General features: G+C 39.9%; 1 protein-coding gene across 7 annotated transcripts in view; it reads right to left on the reverse strand.

The window, feature by feature from the left end:
* Ttbk2 (tau tubulin kinase 2) overlaps positions 1-19,093 on the reverse strand; it is a 121,126-nt gene that overhangs the window by 65,475 nt on the left and 36,558 nt on the right. For all 7 annotated transcript variants that reach the window (XM_021155969.2, XM_021155967.2, XM_029470485.1 and 4 more), the window contains one exon: positions 18,280-18,427. In XM_021155969.2, coding sequence (XP_021011628.1) covers positions 18,280-18,427 — 148 coding nt within the window. The remainder of the gene's footprint in view (positions 1-18,279; positions 18,428-19,093) is intronic.

Here is a 19,093-nt window from a genome sequence, read left to right on the forward strand (position 1 = left end):
TCTCTCTCTCTCTCTCTCACACACACACACACATATGAAGTAACCAACTCCACAAAGTGACTATCACACACACATATGAATGAAATAAACAACTTCACAAAGGGACTATCACACACACATGAATAAAATATCATTGGCTAGTTCACATACACACATGAATAAAATACTGCTGGCTAGTCAAAAATATTCTGCTGCCGACTTGACAGAAGCTAGAAAAAAGGGAACCACAATTGAGAAAATGTCCCCAGAAGATTGCCTGTAGGCAAATTTGCAAGATATTATTTGGTTTGATGATTAATGTGGGAGGGCCTAGCTCACAGGTGGTCCTGGGTACTATAAAAAAAAAAAAGAAGGCTGAGCAAAAGATGGGGAGCTGGTCAGTAAGCAGCTTCCCATCTCCATGGCTTCTGTATGAACTCGTGCCTGCCCTGGGTTCCCTCAGTGATGGAGTGTGATTTGAGAATTAGAAGATGAAATAAATCCTTTCCTCCACAAATTACTTTTGTTCATGGTATTGACCACAGCAACAGAAACCCAAGACAAAAATTGTATATATGTATATATATATATGTATGTATATATGTATAGCATATATATAAAATTTAAAAACAAAGCTAACATGATAAATTATAGATTAACAAAAATAATGAAAAAAATGTGTGATACAATTCCTATTAAAATCCTACCTGGCTTCTTTGCAGAAATGAGCAAGGTGATTCTTAAAAGTCATAAAATCACAAGGGACAGAAATGATAAAAATAATATTGAAAAAGTTAAAGTACTCAAAATTCTTCAGATTTTTACTAAATAACATAATTAACTTTAATCAAGACAGCATAAGGATAAATGTATTGATGAATAAATAAAATCCAAACTTAAAAACCTGTGAATCTTCCCCCGACCACAAACATTACAGGCTATGACCACAGCTCTTGACTACCCTTACTTGACAGTGAGACCTACATACCTGAATATGACATGGAGGACTCAAGCTGGTACCAACCTGGGAGCGTCATTCCTACTGGCTAGCTTTCATAGTGCTGGAAGAGTCTACACACACAACCAGGGGAGAAAAGTCGTCATCAGTCTTATCCAGCTGTGAACCCTGTGAGCTAAAATACCTACGACGGAGTAACCAGCCACTGTTTTGTTTTGTTTTGTTTTACTGGATTTAAAATTTGTTCCTTAAGACAGACTTGAAGCTTGATACCATTAAACAGGATGAAAACCTGTCACTGGCTAGATCATATAGGTCCTAGACAAGACCCTACTACTATTATTCCACTATACGAACTCCTAATGACTTATCATTATACCCAGATTAATCCATCTCTCAATCCTCATCAGAGAAGTTCTTTTTGTAGTAGATGCACAGTAACAACAAGTGGTCAGCATGCCAAGAATGAGAAACTATAGAGTGCTCAGCTCTAAATAGGACCTCTCTCTGTGTGTTTCTGTCTCTATCTCTATCTCTATCTCTCTCTGTCTCTGTCTCTGTCTCTGTCTCTCTCTCTCTCTCTCTCTCTCTCTCTCACACACACACACACACATACACATACACACACACACACACACACACATGCGCGACTCAGGGATTATCCAGATAGAGTGGATCTGTAGTAACCTAGTATTCGCTACACATGACAGCACTGCATGTACAAGACTTGCACAACATCAAGCCAGCCAAAATCTCAGCATGGGTGGGGAAGGGTTCAAGAAGTCCTACTCCTATCTGAAAAGCTACTGGCAGTTGATGGCTACTAGGAAGAAAAATCATTTTACTTCAGGGATATGGTCTCATAGAGGCTAACTATGCTTCAGAGCAAATGGTCCCACACCCATTCAACATATATATACATATATATATTGAATTCAATGTGTGTGTGTAAATGTATCTATATGTATATATAAATAAATTATGAACAACTAATGGACTCTGTGGGTATTACATTTTTGGATATTTTCTATTGCAAATGGATTTTTTTCATATAATATATTTTGATTACATTTTCCCTTTCTCCAATTCCTACCAGATCCTCCCCACTTCCCTACCCTTAATTTATTATTTTTTTTAATTTATTTTTTAAACGAGGGAACATAGACCGAAGAGATGACCTAGCAGCTAAGAGAACTGGCTGTCCTTCTGAAGGACTCAACCTCCAGTACCCACAGGGCAGCTCCCAGCCACCTGTAATTCCAGCTCTAGGTACAATGACCTTTCCTGGCCTCTCAGGCACTATACACATACATGTATGCACAAACATGTATGAAGACAAAATACTCACACAGATGAAATTTAACAAAAGAGTGAGTCCATGAGGTTGGGAAGGAAAGTGCAGGGATGGGGTGGAAGTAGAGGTGAGGGAATTGGGGGTGACTGTATCTAAACACATCATTTGTGTGTGCAGTGGTTTGAATGAGAATGGTTCCTAAAAGACTCACATGTCTGAATGCCTGGTCCCTCATTGGTTGAACTGTTCAGGAAGGGTTAGAAGGTGTGGCACTTTGGAGGTTTATCACGAGAAATGGGATTTGAGGTTTCAAAAGCCCACACTGTTCCCAGGTAGTTCTCACTTTCTGTCTTGTGCTTGTGGTTCAGAATGGAAGCTTTTAGCCTGCCTGCCTGCTACCATGCTCCTGCCTGCCTGCCTGCTGCCATATTCCTGCCTGCCTGCCTGCTACCATGTTCCTGCCATGATGGTCATGGACTCTAACCCTTGGGAACTATAAGCCCCCAACTAAATGTTTTCTTTTATAAGCTGCCTTGGTCACGGTAATAGAAAACTAACTAAGATAACATGTATGGATATTAAATAATAGTATTTAATAGTAATATGGGAAAACATTAAATTTTAGCCAACTGATCTTTGTCAAGGGTGTCAAAACATTGCAGTGGTGAAAATGTTTTCTCCTAATTGGTGCCAGAAAAACAGGACTGGATATCCACAAGAAAAAGAATGAATTTGGACCCCTTATTCACATAAAATTTTATTCAAATGGATTAATATAAAATATAAGTGACAATTATAAATCTCTGTGGTCTTCAGTTAGGTAATAGTTTCTCCATCACTGTCACCAATTTTTAAAAATAGATAAACGCAACCTCATGGAAATAAAAACATTTTTGTTATATTTGGTCTTATAGTATTGGCCTGGCTAACCCAGGTCTCACAATGTCGAGTTTCATGTTGCCCAGGCTGGCTCCAATTCACTATGTTGCCATGGTTAGTCTTGAACTTAATCCTCCTGCCTACAACTCCTGAGTGCTGAGACCACTATCATGCGCCACCACGTATGGCTGTAATACTGCTTTACAATGCCTTGTACTTATATTACAAGGACTTTTTAAAATTAACTTTTGCATTTGTATGTGTGTGTGTGGGTCTGAAGGTCAGAGGATAATATGCAGGAGTTGATTCTCTCCTTGTACCGCGTGGTCCCAGGGCTGGAACATCAACCACCACACTTGGCAGCAGCTGCCTTTACACTGAGCCTTCCCACCCGTCCCATACTGTAAGTGTGTAGACTTCTGTTCGGCTTGAAATGGCTGTGGTGTCTATTTAACACATCAAAGCGGCCCAGGCTGTCAGGTTCTCCCTCAGTTCCTACCTGTTACAAGGTACAGCTAGCATACCCTGCCTCCTATCCTAAAATTCTCCAGCCCAGAGGCTGTGCTGCCCTTCCCATATATAATCCAGCTATTTTGATTATCTGCTCACTCTCCGCAACCCCTGCTCAAGGCAGGGTTTCCTGTGTACCCTGCCAGTTCTGGAACTCCAAGATCTGCCTGCCTCTGTCTCCCAAGTAGTGGGATTAAAGGTGTGCTCTACCAGTGCCCTGCTACCTGTTTTCTTTTTATCTACACTTAATCCTCCTGGTCTCTTGATCTGGCGCTTCCTCTCCCCTCCCCACTATTCATTCAAGGCTCAGTCTTGTCATGTTCACTCCCCACTCTCCCAAATATCTACATCTGACTACACTCTCCCTTTTATGTAAAATAATCTAAAACATCTAGATTATTTTACTCCTCCACCATACCTAGGAGTAGTAATGTCCTTTCTTTTTTTTCTTTTAAATTCACTGTTTAAAATCAGATACCAACCTAAAAGATTTTCTTAACATTTTAGCTTTTCATTACACTACCCCAATAGGGCATATTTGAGAGAAATGATCACTGATATGCCAAACAAAAAATAAAATAAGTGGCTGGGCAATGGTGGCACACGCCTTTAATCCCAGCACTTGGGAGGCAAAGGAGGTGGATTTCTGAGTTCGAGGCCAGCCTGGTCTACAGAGTGAGTTCCAGGAAAGCCAGGGCTACACAGAGAAACCGTGTCTCAAAAAACAAACAATAATAATAATAATAAGCACCCTTACCTTCCAGTTATACAAATGTCAGTGGTGATATGAAAGGTAACGCCTAAACTATATCACTGAGCAAAGAGTAGTAATAAAACTCTTCTCGCCGGGCGTGGTGGCGCACGCCTTTAATCCCAGCACTCGGGGAGGCAGAGGCAGAGGCAGAGGCAGGCGGATTTCTGAGTTCGAGGCCAGCCTGGTCTACAAAGTGAGTTCCAGGACAGCCAGGGCCTGTCAGAAACCCTGTCTCGAAAAACCAAAAAAAAAAAACAAACAAACAAAAAACCTCTTCTCATTACTCCAAGTCCTCTTTTTTTGTTTGACTTAATTTTAAGAGATATATTTATTCTTTTATTTTGTCTATATGGGTGTTTTGCCTGTCTGTGCATTGTGTACGTGCCTGGGGCCTATGGAGGACTCAGAGTGCTTTGGGTTCCCTGGGATAATTATGAGACACCATGTAGGTGACAGGAACAAACCCAGGTACTCTGAAAAAGCAACCAGTGCCTTTAAACACTGAGTGGTTTCTCCAGCCCCTGAATTTTTATTTTTAAGACAGATCAGAAATACAGGTTGGCCCTCAACTAATGATCTCTCTAGTAATGAAGAGAACTGACTCATGTAAACCGTCCCCTGACTTCCACATACATGCTGTGGCACACATGTATGTACCCCTCCCACACAGTCACTAAATAAATACATCTGATATTTTTAAGAGCAAGGAAAGAGGCTGCTGTAGATGGCTCATTGGGTAAGAGTGCTGGTTGTGCAAGGAGTGAGACCCCAAGTTCAAATCCCCAGCACTCATATAAAAATCCTAAGCACTGGGAGCTAAACTGGGAATTTGCTGGTAAGCCAGCCTAGCTAAAGCAGTGAACTCTAGGTTTAGTGAGAGACCACCTCTTTAGTGACTAAAGAAGAGAATGAAAGATGAAGATACCCAGTGTCTCCCTGGTCCTCCACATGGGCTGACACAGGCAGGTATACGCACACACATCTGCACAAACATGCCATAGACATAGACACATACACAAAAGTTGAAGAAAAAATTCTGAACCTCCAGAAATGTGAAAGTTCTGAGACTTAAGGAATCCACTGCCGGTCAACTAAAGGCAAATACTCTAACTCTGCAGAAGCTGGAGGCCACAGAGACGGCCACACCAGACGAGCTTTGCCAGTCTAGCATCGACTCCTGCTACCCACCTGCTCCACAGCTAAAGAAACCAGACGAAACTAAAGATGTATCCTAGCAAAATTTCAAATATCTCTACCACAGGAGAGAAAAAAACCTCACATATGAGTCCTATCCAGAGAATGCTACTAACTTAGCTATTCTAATGGGGTGCAATGGTATCACACTTTGTATTTTTCTAACATTTAGGGTTACATTAGGAACTGGAGAGAGGGCTCAGCAGTTAAGAGGTCTGATCTTCCAGAGGTCCCAAGTTCAATTCCCAGCAATCACATGGTGGCTCACAACCATCTGTAATGTGGTCTGATGCCCTCTTCTGGTGTGTCTGAAGAGAACAATGATGTACTCATATACATAAAATAAATAAATCTTTTAAAAAAGAGTTACATTAAAATCTCTATATCCTTAAATTTGCCTACTAATGTCTATTATTTTTTCATGAAAATATTGTTCTTAGTATTACATTTTCAGAACATTTGACACATTCCATCAGTCCTTTACAAATACACGACTTCAAACACTTAATCCCAGTCTATAACCTGCCTTTTCTTTCCCTTTTTGTTTGAGACAGTGTAATGGTCTCACTGTACAGCCCAGGCTGGCCTCCTCAAACTTACTACATAACCTAAGCCTGCCTCAAAGTTTTGTTCCTCTTGCCTCAGTAACCAAAGTGCAGTGATTGCAGGTATGTGCCCACATGTGGCACCCTGGCTTCATCCTAATGGTATCGTTCAAACAGACCTTTTAATTTAACACAGGATAATCCATCATTTTCTCTTTTTTTATGAATCATGATTTTAGTGTCATCCAGGGAACTTCTTTGCAAAATCAGATCATAAAGAGTTTTTGTTTTCTACAAAATATATAGGTTTTAAAAAGATCCTATTTAGAAGATTCACCTTATTTTTTATAATGTATGGAGAATAGGTTGAAGTTTATTATTTTGTATTTGAGTGTCTATAGTGCTGGATTGATTTTGGGGGCTTTGCAAGGCCTGGACAAGGTCTCTAGCCCTGAAGTCCACCTCAGCTCCTATGTGGGTCTACTTCTAAAATCCCTTTTCTCTTCCACTATCTGCATGTCTATCCATTTGCCAATGCAATTTTGATTATGCTTTGTACTGGTTTAAAACATTTTCTTCTTTTTTATGCTAATATACCATAATTGACAAATATTTTATGTAAATACAATGATTCCAAATACATATACATTGTGAACTACCTCAGCCAAGCTAATATGCTATATATTATCACACATATTCAATTTTGTTGCTGAGATAGCACTTAAAATCTTATCTGTAGAGCCAAGCAGTGGTGCTACATGCCTTTAATCCAAACACTTAGAAGGCAGAGGCAGGTGGATCTCTGAATTCAAATCCACCTGGTCTATAGACCTAATTCTAGGACAGCAAGGACTATACAGAAAAACCCTGTTCAAGAACAAACAAACAAACAAACAAACAAACAAAAATTTTATCTATAGTTTAAGGGGTTTTAAAAATTCATTCATTCATTCATTCATTCATTCATTTACATTGTTTTGGCAATTCTAGGTCTTTATCTTTCTACAGAAAATGTTTCTGGGAAGTCCAGTGCAGTGGATGTACATCTATAATCACAGCACTTACGAAACAGAGGCAGATGGATCAACAATTTGAGGCTAGCATGGGCTAACAAAGTGAGCTCAAGGGCCTTCTAAACCCCAAATCAAGACCTGGAAAGAGAAAAGAGAGGAACCAAGGTAATTTAATCTGATGCCCTGTTTTTGCTTTGGTTTGCTTTGAGGCAGATCTTACATAGCCCAGGCAGGCTGTAGACCTGACATATAGATAAACATGAGCTTGAATTCCTGACCCTCCTGTGCCTATCTTTCAAGTACTGGGATTACAGGCAAACACTACCATTCCCAGCCTTTGATTCTTTTAATAGTACTCTACATTCTATACTTCAGATCAGAAGTTTTATATATATACATACATATACACACACACACACACACACACACACACATACATATATACTTTTTGAAATTGTGTTTTAATTCAGTCTTCAATTATTTATTACTTAAAAAAACAACAAAACAACAACAACCCCCCCAATCTGATTACTCTCTGTGATCTGACCCCAGGCATTATGCTAAATTGTATATTTTAAGAATTGTGTGTGTGTGTGTGTGTATTCTTTTAGATTTATATACAAACAGAAATAAATTTAATTCTTCTTTTTGTTTGTTTGTGGGTTGCTTTCTCCTTGACCTCAAACTCATGATTTCCTCCCTCTATCTCCTAATATCTGGGAGTTGCAGACATACACCATTCTGCCCAGCTCCTTTTTCACTGCCATTATTTCTTCAGAAACTCTGTGTGTGTGTCTGAGACAGGTCTTACTCTATAACTTCGAGTGACCTGTAATTTGTATGTAGATCATGATGGCTTTGAATCCCCAGAGATCTGCCTGCCTCTGCTTCCTGAGTGTTGGGTTAAATGTATGCATGACCATGCTCTGTTACTTTCCATGTTTTTGTTACTCCAAACTCATTTTCTTCTTCTAGATCTTCTGCTAGATCCTCTGGTGCTGTTATAGGTCAAAGAGGCTGCTCATATTTTTAAACCTCTTTTTCTTCTATTAATTTCTATTGATACATTTTTAAATTTGCTGCCTCATTTGTCATGTCCAATCTATTACGGATCCCATCCATTAAGATTCTCTTACCTATAGAGTATTTCTCAGTGTTGCATATCTCACTTTGTTCTTCTATGGGTCGTTTGTTTCTTTGTTAAGACTTTCTACCATGGGCTTTGAGCATGCAAGGCAAGCATTCTACTGAGATATACCCTAGGCCTAGCTATAAATGGTGAATATGATACATTTGGTTCAACTTGTTGAAAGTGGGTGCTGATTTCATAAGACTAACCAATTTTGAATCTGATTTATAGTGAAAAAAAAAAAACAAACCAATGGCAATATAAAAAAAATCATAGTGCAGGCCAGTACAATCCATTTGTCAGGCAGCATGCTTCCAAAGAGCTCACCATCCCAGCTCCTCTTCTTTTTCACTTTCAGTTACTTATTCCTTCTTAAAAACAAAAACACAAAAATATCTAAGTTCCCTGAAATTCTGAAAGTCCAAGTTTGTCTCGAGCTGAGTGAGAGCTTTGGCAATGAATATTAAAAGGTCTTTTCAGTACAGATGCTTTCTTCATTCTGGTCATTTTTTGAGGTACAATGGAAGAATGATTACCAAATCAGATGAACATGTATGATGCTGCAGAGCTGCCTTCTGCTGGGCTCTGGAGAGGACAGTGCTAGCTAGCTCCAGGTCAACTTGCTCAAGATTGGTCCTGCATAAATAAGTTTCTGGTCTCTTTGTCTCATTTGGCCAAGATTGCAACTATTTTTTATTTTAAAAATCCAGATGCCAGGGGCCCTGGTACCAAGAAGCAATCACTGTTAAGGTACTCAATAGTTTCACTGTGTGAAGCCACACAGAGCCACGTAACAGTAACTTTTATTTGCCTGTTGTAATTGTTATCTCCAAGTCTTTCTGTTAACCTAGGCCTAGTCCTGGAAGCTTCTAGCTTCTGTACAGTCTTACTAGGTCTACAGTGTTTTCAGCCTCTTGAGACTTGCTGCTGAATATGCTCACCCTTTCTAGCTCTTTCTGAACTCTGGCTGGCTGCTTCAACTCAGCTGTTCTGGCTCAAACTCCTCTTCAAGCTGACTGATTCAATCTAGCGTCTCTCAATTTCTGACTGAATTGCTCTGCTTGGCCTTATACTAACTTTGGCATTATGCTCTAATCTTCTGGCTTTTTTATTTTTATTTTTTTTTAAGGAATTGGGGCAAATTTTCTTTCTTTTCATCTCTTTCTTTCTTTCTTTCTTTCTTTCTTTCTTTCTTTCTTTCTTTCTTTCTTTCTGATTTATTGATTTTATTTATATGAGTACACTGTAGCTGTCTTCAGACACACCAGAAGAGAGCATCAGATCTCATTACAGATGGTTGTGAGCCACCATGTGGTTGCTGGGAATTGAACTCAGGACCTCTGGAAGAGCAGTCAGTGCTCCTAACTGCTGAGCCATCTCTCCAGTCCAATCTTCTGGCTTCTTATTCTCTGGCTTGTACTGTCTTAACCTGTGTCTAGTTTGTTCTCTCTCTGCAACCGGTCTCTGTACAGGTAAAACTGCCTCCTTCCCTTTCCTCTCTCTTCTCTTGAGAGTTGGGCATACCCTATTCTGTCAAATCTTTCTCTGATTTGTCACTGTGTTTGCTACTTAATTAGACATCTATTGAGGCCTGGTCTTCTGTTATGCACTGTAATGCTAAATACTGGCCCCAAAGGCCTGGTAGCTGCTATGAACAAGAGAATCTGAACATACACAAGTGATGCTATGTTACCTTGCCCCCCCAAGTTATCCCAGATTGGTGAATAAAGATGCCTACAGCTGGGCAGAAGAGAGCAGGGCAGGGTCTGGGTTCCTAGGGTTGGGGTCTGAGGAGAGACCACAAGGAAGGAGAAGGAGAGGAACAGAGTAAGGTCGCTATGGTATAAGGGATCAAAAGAACTGGCCTTGTGGGCTGGACAGCTGGAGTTGGAACGGTCCATTTGGAAAATGGCAAGTCATAACTCAGGGTTGTTGATAGGGAGGTAAAACTAGTAGCTTAGATAGTGTTTATTTGCCCAGTTTTAGAGCTGACTAAGGTTTATTATAAAATATAAAGGTTGTGTGTTTTAATCTGGAAGGCATGGTAGTGTAAACCTTTAATTTAATCCCAGCACTCGGAAGGCAGAGGCAGAAGCAGAGGCAGAGATAGATCTCTATGAGTTTCAGGCCAGTCTGATCTATATAGCAAGTTTTAAGCCATCCAGGGCTACACAGAGAGACCCTGTCTCAAAATACTAATGATGACGACAACAGCAACAACAACAACAACAACAACAATTAGAAAAGTTACCCTAGATTCGTAAAAAAAATTTTTTGTGCTATTTTATTTATGAGCATAAGTGACTATAAATGAAAAGTTTAAATATAGACAATAGCTGTCCACTAAGGACTTAGTTTTCTTTAAGGGGTTGGCCACTGGGAGTTTGACCATGCTTCAGTGAGTATATGGGCAATACAAATTGGATTTATCTATTTTTCTTCTTTTTTCTTTTCTTCTTTTCTTTGGGGGAAGCCAGAAGGAAAGAGGGGGTGGACCTGGGAAGACTAGGAAGTAAATGTGACTGCATTATGTGTAACTCCCAATTATCAATAAAAAATATTATGTTGGGGGAAAAAAAGAAACTTTCAACTGCCAGGTGGTAGTGGTACATGGCTTTAATCCTAGCACTCAGGGGGCAGAGGCAGGGGGATCTTTGAGTTCCTGGTCTGCAGAGTGAGTTCCCGGACAGCCAGGGCTACGTAGTCTTGAAAAACCAGAGGGAAAACGAACTTAGCACTGGGGAGATTCCTGTAGAGATTCCCAGCCCAGCAGGAAGCATGCTCTCTGGCAGAATCAAGCAGTCTGGGAGAGCAAGAGAATTGCAAGGGAAGGGCTGCTCTGCTCTTCACACACTGGGCCTGAGGATCCAGAGCCACAGAGGACAGCAGGGATTGAAGGGTTCCCCACCCACCCACACCCACCCCATGCGCCACATGCCAGAACCCCAAAAATACGGAGGCTGCTGAGACCAACAGCTTCCACCTGTCCCTCCAGCACACAACATATTAGAACCAGAGAAATCAGAGACCTTCTCCGTTCATAGTTTTATTTATATGTTGCTCTTTTAGGTTTCCAGACTTGTCTTGTTTCTTCACCTAATTTACTATAAGGCATTCTTTCCATACTATACTCTGCGTCCAATCTCATATACTCTCCCCACGTCTCTCCTTTCCTTTCTATTTTGGTTTTTCAAGACAAGGTTTCTCTGTGTAGCCCAGGCTGTCCTGGAACTCAGAGATCTGCCTGCCTCTGCCTCTGCCTCCTGAGTACAGGGATTAAATTCTTTTGCCACTGCAGCCACCACTGCCACCACCACCCAGCTCACCCTCCCTCTTACACCCACACCCTTCTTTTTTCTTTCATGCTTCGGTTCTTTAATTATAAACTTCCATAGCTCCAACAGTCTCTAAAATCTGCAGACTAGCAGCATCCCAACTTCTCCTATATGAACTTGCAAATACACTAATGGAAAGAATATAGCTGATTTAAAAAATAAACCAAGCAAAGAAAGAATTCTAGATGTTAAAGCCCAATGTAATATAATTTACATTAATTACATTAATTGTAGGTAAATTACAATGAAGAACAAGAAAAGCCAAGACAGTGTAACTCCTCCAAAAACCCTACAGTAATGACATTTAGGAAAGGTCATGTCAATCCATATCTGGATATGGGAGGCGTTTAGGACACCAGACAAAACCAGAACCTTGCCCCTATCATATTAAATTATAACAAAGTATGCTGACTACAGCAAGAGAGAAACACAAGCCACATATAAAGCCAGACACCTACAATAATAGACTGTTTAACTGCAACTTTTTAAAACCCAGGAGAACAACCTGGACAGACATATTTTTAATTTTTCTCACCCTTTAAAAATTTACATTTATTTATTTAATGTGTGTAGTAAAGGTGTGAGCACCAGGGCATATGTGTGTTGGTCAGAGGACAACTTGCAGGAGTCGGTTCTCTCTTTTCATTATATGGGACTCTATTATTGAACTCAGGTCATGGAGCTTGGTAGTAAATGCCTTTACCCATGGAGCCATCTCCTTGTCCTATTTTCCAGTTTGGAAAGACAATTACTGCCAATCCAGATTATTACATTTAATAAAGATGTTTGTTATAACTGAAGGAGAAATAAAGGCTCCATGGTAAAACCAGACTAAAGGAATTTATGACCCTAAGCCAGATCTACAAAAAATACTTGAAGGAGTCTACAAACAAACAAACAACAAACCAAATCCATCCATGTAGTACTATAAGTCTTAAAGAGACAAGAAAGGCAAATGATAGGGATAAATATAGGAAAGGAAGATGTCAGAGTATCTATTTGCAGATGACATCACTCTATATATGAGCACCTAAAGACCCACTAGAAAACACTAAGAGCTAATAAACCTTTTAGCAAAGTGGCAGGATATAAAATTAACACACATAGCTATTAGCTTTCCTATATAATAATGACAAATTGAAAAACAAATCAGAGAAACAATTAAATTCATAACAGCCTGCGCTGGTTAGATTTTTTTGTTGTTGTTTTTTGGGGGTGATTTGTTTTGTTGTTTGTTTGTCAAAATAACATAAGCTAAGGTTATCTAGAAAAGGAAAACCTCAACTGAGAAAATGCCTCCAATGAATTGGCTGTAGATGAGGCTGTAAAGCATTTTCTTGATTAATAATTGATGTGGGACGGTCCAACCCAGGTTGGGTTGTTCCATCCCTCTGAAGTGGTCCTAGATGGTGTAAGAAACCATCTGTGCAAGCAGGTAAGCATCGTTGCTCCATGGCCTGAATTCCTGATCCCACTTCCCTTCATGATGGACTGTAAAAGCTGTAAAGTAAAACAAATCCTTTCTTCTACAAGTTGCTTTTGGTAGTGTCACAGTAATAGTCTAGAAACCAAGCAAACAAAGAAAAACAAAAATAACTTTGGAATAAACCTAAGCAAGGATATAGAAGGCCTCTACAATGAAAATACTGTAAAACACTGAAGAAAGAAATTGAGGAAAACAAGATGGAAGGACCTACCACATTCATAGATTTAAAGACTCACTGTAAACATTACTGTCTTTTTTTTTTTTTTAGATTTATTTATTTACTATATGTAAGTACACTGTAGCTGTCTTCAGACACACCAGAAGAGAGCGTCAGACCTCATTTCGGGTGGTTGTGAGTCACCATGTGGTTGCTGGGATTTGAACTCTGGACCTTAGGAAGAGCAGTCGGGTGCTCTTACCCACTGAGCCATCTCACCAGCCCAACATTACTGTCTTACCAAAAGCAATCTACAGATTAAAGTAATCCCCATCAAAATCCCAGTGACTTTCTTCACAGAAACAGAAAAAAAAAATTCTTAAAATGTATTGTCAACCCTAATGAAGGAGACTTGTCTTTGCAACATACAGAGACCATGACATAAAACAACCAATCAAATTCAGAGTTGTAAGGCCCATAACCAATGAATATATTTACAAATAACTCTTAAATTTAAAGTTTTGGGAACATTGTGGAAGAAGAGGCAGAAAGATTTTAAGAGCCACAGGATCTTGCTGTGGTTTTGTGTCTTCCAGTAACGCCAGAAGCTGCACCCATAAAGCCTCACTAATGTGACTGTCTAAACATGCGCTGAGTGAGGGCACAAAGGCATATTAAAGATGCTAGGAGTCGGGGCAGAGGGGAAGGACTCAAGGCCCCAACCCTACACAAAGAACTACAGGCAACTAAGGAATGCTGGGAGTGGGAGAAATAGTCTTCCCCAGGGAAGCACATACCAATTGGTTGTCCAATATCAAATGGTCAGCCCTGAAAACATACATATGTGTAACATTATATAGACTCGGCAATATAGCTGGGAATATATGTAATACATACACATATTTGCATGTAGAAATTAAAGGAAAGAGGCCATGAATTCGACAGAAAGCAATGAGTATATGGGAGAGTTTGGAGGGGAAAAAAGAGAGGGAAGAAGTATATAATCTCAAAAATAAAAGGAAAAATAATTATTTTCAGGCATTCGGAAGGCAGAGAGGTGTATCTCTGTGTTCAAGGACACATGTGTAACAAGAGTTACATATACAGACTTAGTCTTTAAAACACATAATAGACAAAAAATAATAATTAAAAAAAATCTATTTGAACACATACATGAACCCAGATATCCAAAACTCCAAAACAATTCTTCTAAGTATAAAAAATTAATACTGGAAGTATCACTATACTTGATTTCAAATTATACTACAAAAACAGTAATAACAGCATATTAGCCAAAACAAACACAAATACACACAATGCACGCACGCACACACACACACACACACATCAAGAGAATATAATAGAGGACTTAGCTATATAAACCCACACCTGTTTTTGGATGGAGAAGTGTTTTCCTTCATGAGAACAAATGGTGAAAGTGTTGATGAGGTTGTGAGAAGTGTGAGGAGGGTAAACCCTTATTCACTGTAGGTCACAATGCAAACTTGTTCAGCCATTATGAAAACTGCTGTAGAAGTTTCTCAACAAACTAAACTAGGAACACTTTTTTATGACCACCACAGTGTCTCACCACAGAGACACTCGCTCAGCCTTGTTTTCTACTGCTCACATCACAACTCCAAGGAAATGGACAGCCAACACGTCCATCAAGTGAGGAATGGATAATGAAAATGGAGTATGTATACACAATGGCATATATTCAGCTATAAATGTGCAATCATGAAATCTGGAGGCAAGTGAATGGAACTAGAAAATAGTATACTGAGTGGAATATCTCAGGTTCAGAAAGAAAAACACTATGTCTCTCTCATATATGGAACCTAGCTTCCCTAACATATGCACACTTCTGTGAGAGCAAGTACTTACAGAACCAGGAAAACTAGAAAGGACGATTCCAGAGATTCCCTCTGTCGGGAGGTAAGTAAAATGTACTTGATTCAAGTAAAAACACAAGAGGAATTCTAGAGAGGAAAGGGTTAAGTGGGGAGGAGATGAAGGGTGATGAGGGAGGAGAGAGAGCAGGAGATGGTAGTCAACCGAAATACATGAAAAAGCCTCAAGGAAATCTGATCCATAATGAGCTGATCTCTCTCTCTCTCTCTCTCTCTCTCTCTCNCACACACACACACACACACACACACACACACACACATACACACACAATTTAATGAGGCTGAAAATAGTTGAGAGCTTGCTGATCTTGTACCAGACTAGAATTTAGTTCCCAGTGCTGGCATAAGGTGGCTCACAACTACTTATAACTCCACTTCAGGAGATCCAATGCTCTCTTCTATCCTCTGTGACTACTAACACACATGCACATGTGCACACATATGCAAGCACAAGTATTCACACTCACACAGATAAAATAAATCTTTTGAAAATTTTAAGGAATTTCAATGGAGGTGCCTATTCTGTGTTGAGTGGATAAAGATGTTCCCAGAAACCACGTATCATTAAATAAAAATCCCAGTGCCAGAGATAGGCTACCTCTTGACAAGTTGCTGGTCAAGAAAGCTCCTGAAACCCCCCTCCTCCCCAAATAGTAAAAGTTATTGCCACTATTGGTAGCTGCCCACTAGAACCACATGGCAAGCCCTTATAGCCAAAGATGTAATTAGCTTTGCACACAAGACATACAGAAATCAAGCTAGAACTGGGCTGGAAAGCTTCCTCCCTACTAGGTAGCCTTCACAGTGCTGGAAGCAGCTATGCAGGCTGCTAGGAGAGCACTGTCACCAACAGTCTTCCCGAGGGGTGGACCCTGTGCAGTAAGACCGACTGGCCAGGCAAGCTGAGATCACTGATACAAAAGTGGCAAGTCTGTTATCACTTTATTAAGAATTGTGGGGCTAGAGGTATGGCTCAGTGGTTAAGAGCACTGGCTGCTTTTCTAGAAGACTTGGGTTCAATTCTTTGAGCCCACGTGGCAGCAAACAACTGTCATAACTCCTGTCCCAGGGAATCCAACACCAAACCAAACCAAACCAAAACAAAACAAACTGTGCCAAGCTGGGCATGTGTGATGGTGCATGCCTTTAATAGCAGCACTAGGGTGGCAGGGGCAGGAAGATCTTGAATTTGAGGCCAGCCTGGTCTATAAAAGTCCAGGAGAACCAGGGGTTACCCACAGAAACCATGTTTCAAAAAAAACCAAAATAAAATAAAATAATAACAATATAGAATAGTGTTATATGAGTAACAGACCATTTTAGATCAGATTTAACACACATTCCACAGGAAGGATTTCACATCTGGTACTGTCAGCTAGGTCAAGAGCCTGTGGCTAAGTCTTAGCAGGGAAGCTGGTTTTGGTTTTTTTTTTTTTTTTTGCTAAAAGGACATGATGTGCCAGTCAATGCCACCCTTTAAACAACTGTTTGTGTCTACAGCTTAGTGCTGCTGTCAGCTCTACCCAGGGAAGCTGCCTTTTTGCCATGGAGAGCCAGGTATAGTACTCATCAGTAATCCCATCAGTTAGGTGGGAAACAAGAGGATCAGCGGTGCAAAATCATCCTTGGCTACATAGATCAAGGCCAGCATGGGACACAGGAGGCTAGGCTTACACACTGGATCCATTCCATGCCACATCATGCCACCAGCAAAGCAAATGTCTATCAAAACATCCTCAAAAAGAAGTTGTGAAGCATAAGCACTGCAGAAGGCTTACATTAGGTGGTCCTTGATCCTTGTTACTGAAATATAGACCAGAAGATTAAAAACCTATGCATTTGTGGAAAGTAAGGGGTCTGAGGAATAGGCTTCATATAGGCATAAGCTCACAAAAAAACATTTTAGATAGTAACTTTAAATGATAAAATGAAGAACACAAATGCCTAACAGTTTCTCATAAAACAAGCTCCAGTGACAGTTTTACTCATAAAACCTATTAAACTAATCTCTAGGCTTTATCACAATGTAATATTACTAAATCAAGGCCAAAGTCACCAGAGGTCCTGAAGTGGCAGTGTCTCCTGTCTCACAGGACCATGACAGACCAAGGGGATAGACTGGTGAGGCTGCACTGACTGGGCTAAGCAGCTGCTGCTATCTATGCCCTATGGACTCATCACTAAGAGGCAATCACTTAGGCTCTGCAGCCCTGGGAGAGGCAGTCCAGGAGCACGCATCCGTGGCTTCTACATTGAGCTGAGAACAATTGGGGAGGAAAGGGGGAGGGGTGGGACTGAGAACATGAACGAGACATCCTTTTCTTTGTTTTTCCTTTTCTGAATCTTTGTTTTTTAGTAGTGACAATGGGGGCTGAGTGATCTAAGATTTTCCTGATGTACTGTCCCTTGGGAAAGCTAAATTTGAGCTAAAAACGAGTTTGAAAGATTTATAGTTAAACTACCAGTAGAAAAACTCTGACTAGAGATCTTAGGACAAGGAGGAATGGTTATCAGCCTTATGTAACTTTGATATTAGTAATACAACAGTGCACCATGAAACACACCACAGAGATGACAAGACACTAGCAACAAATTCAGGGTTTTGCATGACTATCAGATTGACATCAGAAAAAATGATTTGTCCTTAGTAGTAAGAATATAGGTACTTGGGTAGTAAGATCAACTTCAAAAGTGATGAGCTATGCTCTGAAACTACTTAATGAGAAAAAAAAACAGCCTTACTTATCATTTTTAATCCACCTTGCAGCATGACTTGAAGACAGCTTCCATAATGTGACTCATGATTGTTTAACACACAAAGGCAAGTGCAGAAATGTCTCAGAGGTTTTTATGATTGGTTCAAAGGAAGATGCAAATGTTACCACAGCACTTTCTAGAACAGTAGGGTGACCCTAATTGTCTCTTACCCTTATTGTGAAAAGCTCAATTAAATTACTCTAGCAATCATACATTTCTATTATAAAATAAAGCCTTCAACACAAACATACTCAGTGTGTTTATAACTAGCTAACACCAGAGTAGTCCATTAGTATAGAGAATTTAACCAGGGAAGATCGAAACACTTATAAACTATCATCCAAAACTTCACTGCATATCATTCAAAACAACTCACCTTGCAGTTTCTTCAACACAGCAACCTCCATCTTCAGAACCTGCTTTGGCTGCTGAGCTGACTCCACCTTCAGTGCCACATTCTCCCTGGTGAGCATGTCCAAGGCATCGTAAATTTCTCCAAAGCCCCCACCTCCAATCTTTCTTAACTGCACAGAAAACAAAACAAAAACACACTCAAAATTATGCAAAGATTCTAACTGGAAGCCAGTTCATCTTTTAAATGTAGAAAACATGTAATTTTATTCCATTCCTACTTTATGATAAATGATTTCAATATTGTTAAGTCATTTATACAGCAAGAAAAACACACAGAAACATACAGAAGATGATATTAACACTGTCCTACAGATTTGTCTACATAAAGCAATGAAATAATTTCAGTTATAAATAATTATTAAAGATCTACAGCTAGCATCAAAACTGTCACAAAAGCACAGTGTTTAAGTAGTCATTTGCAGCCTTTTTAAACAATGAAGTCGTTTTGGCATTTAAAATCTTATATAGGATCAATCTAGTCTAAGGGTAAAGAGGGAGGTTAGGATGAGCAGCCAGCACTCAATCTTGCACTCCCATCTCTGTAGCAGGACTAACAGGATCCACACAAGCAAAGAGGGGTTCTACACTCTCTCAGAGAACACTGCTATCCATCTACACTTCAAAAGAAGCTGTAATCAACATAATGCTTTCATCAACACCTTAAATGCTAGCTTAATTGGAGAACATCAGAATACTGGAGTATCATAAATAGGTTCTGAAATCTAAGCACAATTGGACTTGAAAAGGGCTCTGAAATTCTGAGGTGAGTAATGTGC

Source organism: Mus caroli, chromosome 2 (assembly GCF_900094665.2).
Source record: "Mus caroli chromosome 2, CAROLI_EIJ_v1.1, whole genome shotgun sequence".
In the NCBI taxonomy this organism is placed as follows: Eukaryota; Metazoa; Chordata; class Mammalia; order Rodentia; family Muridae; genus Mus; species Mus caroli.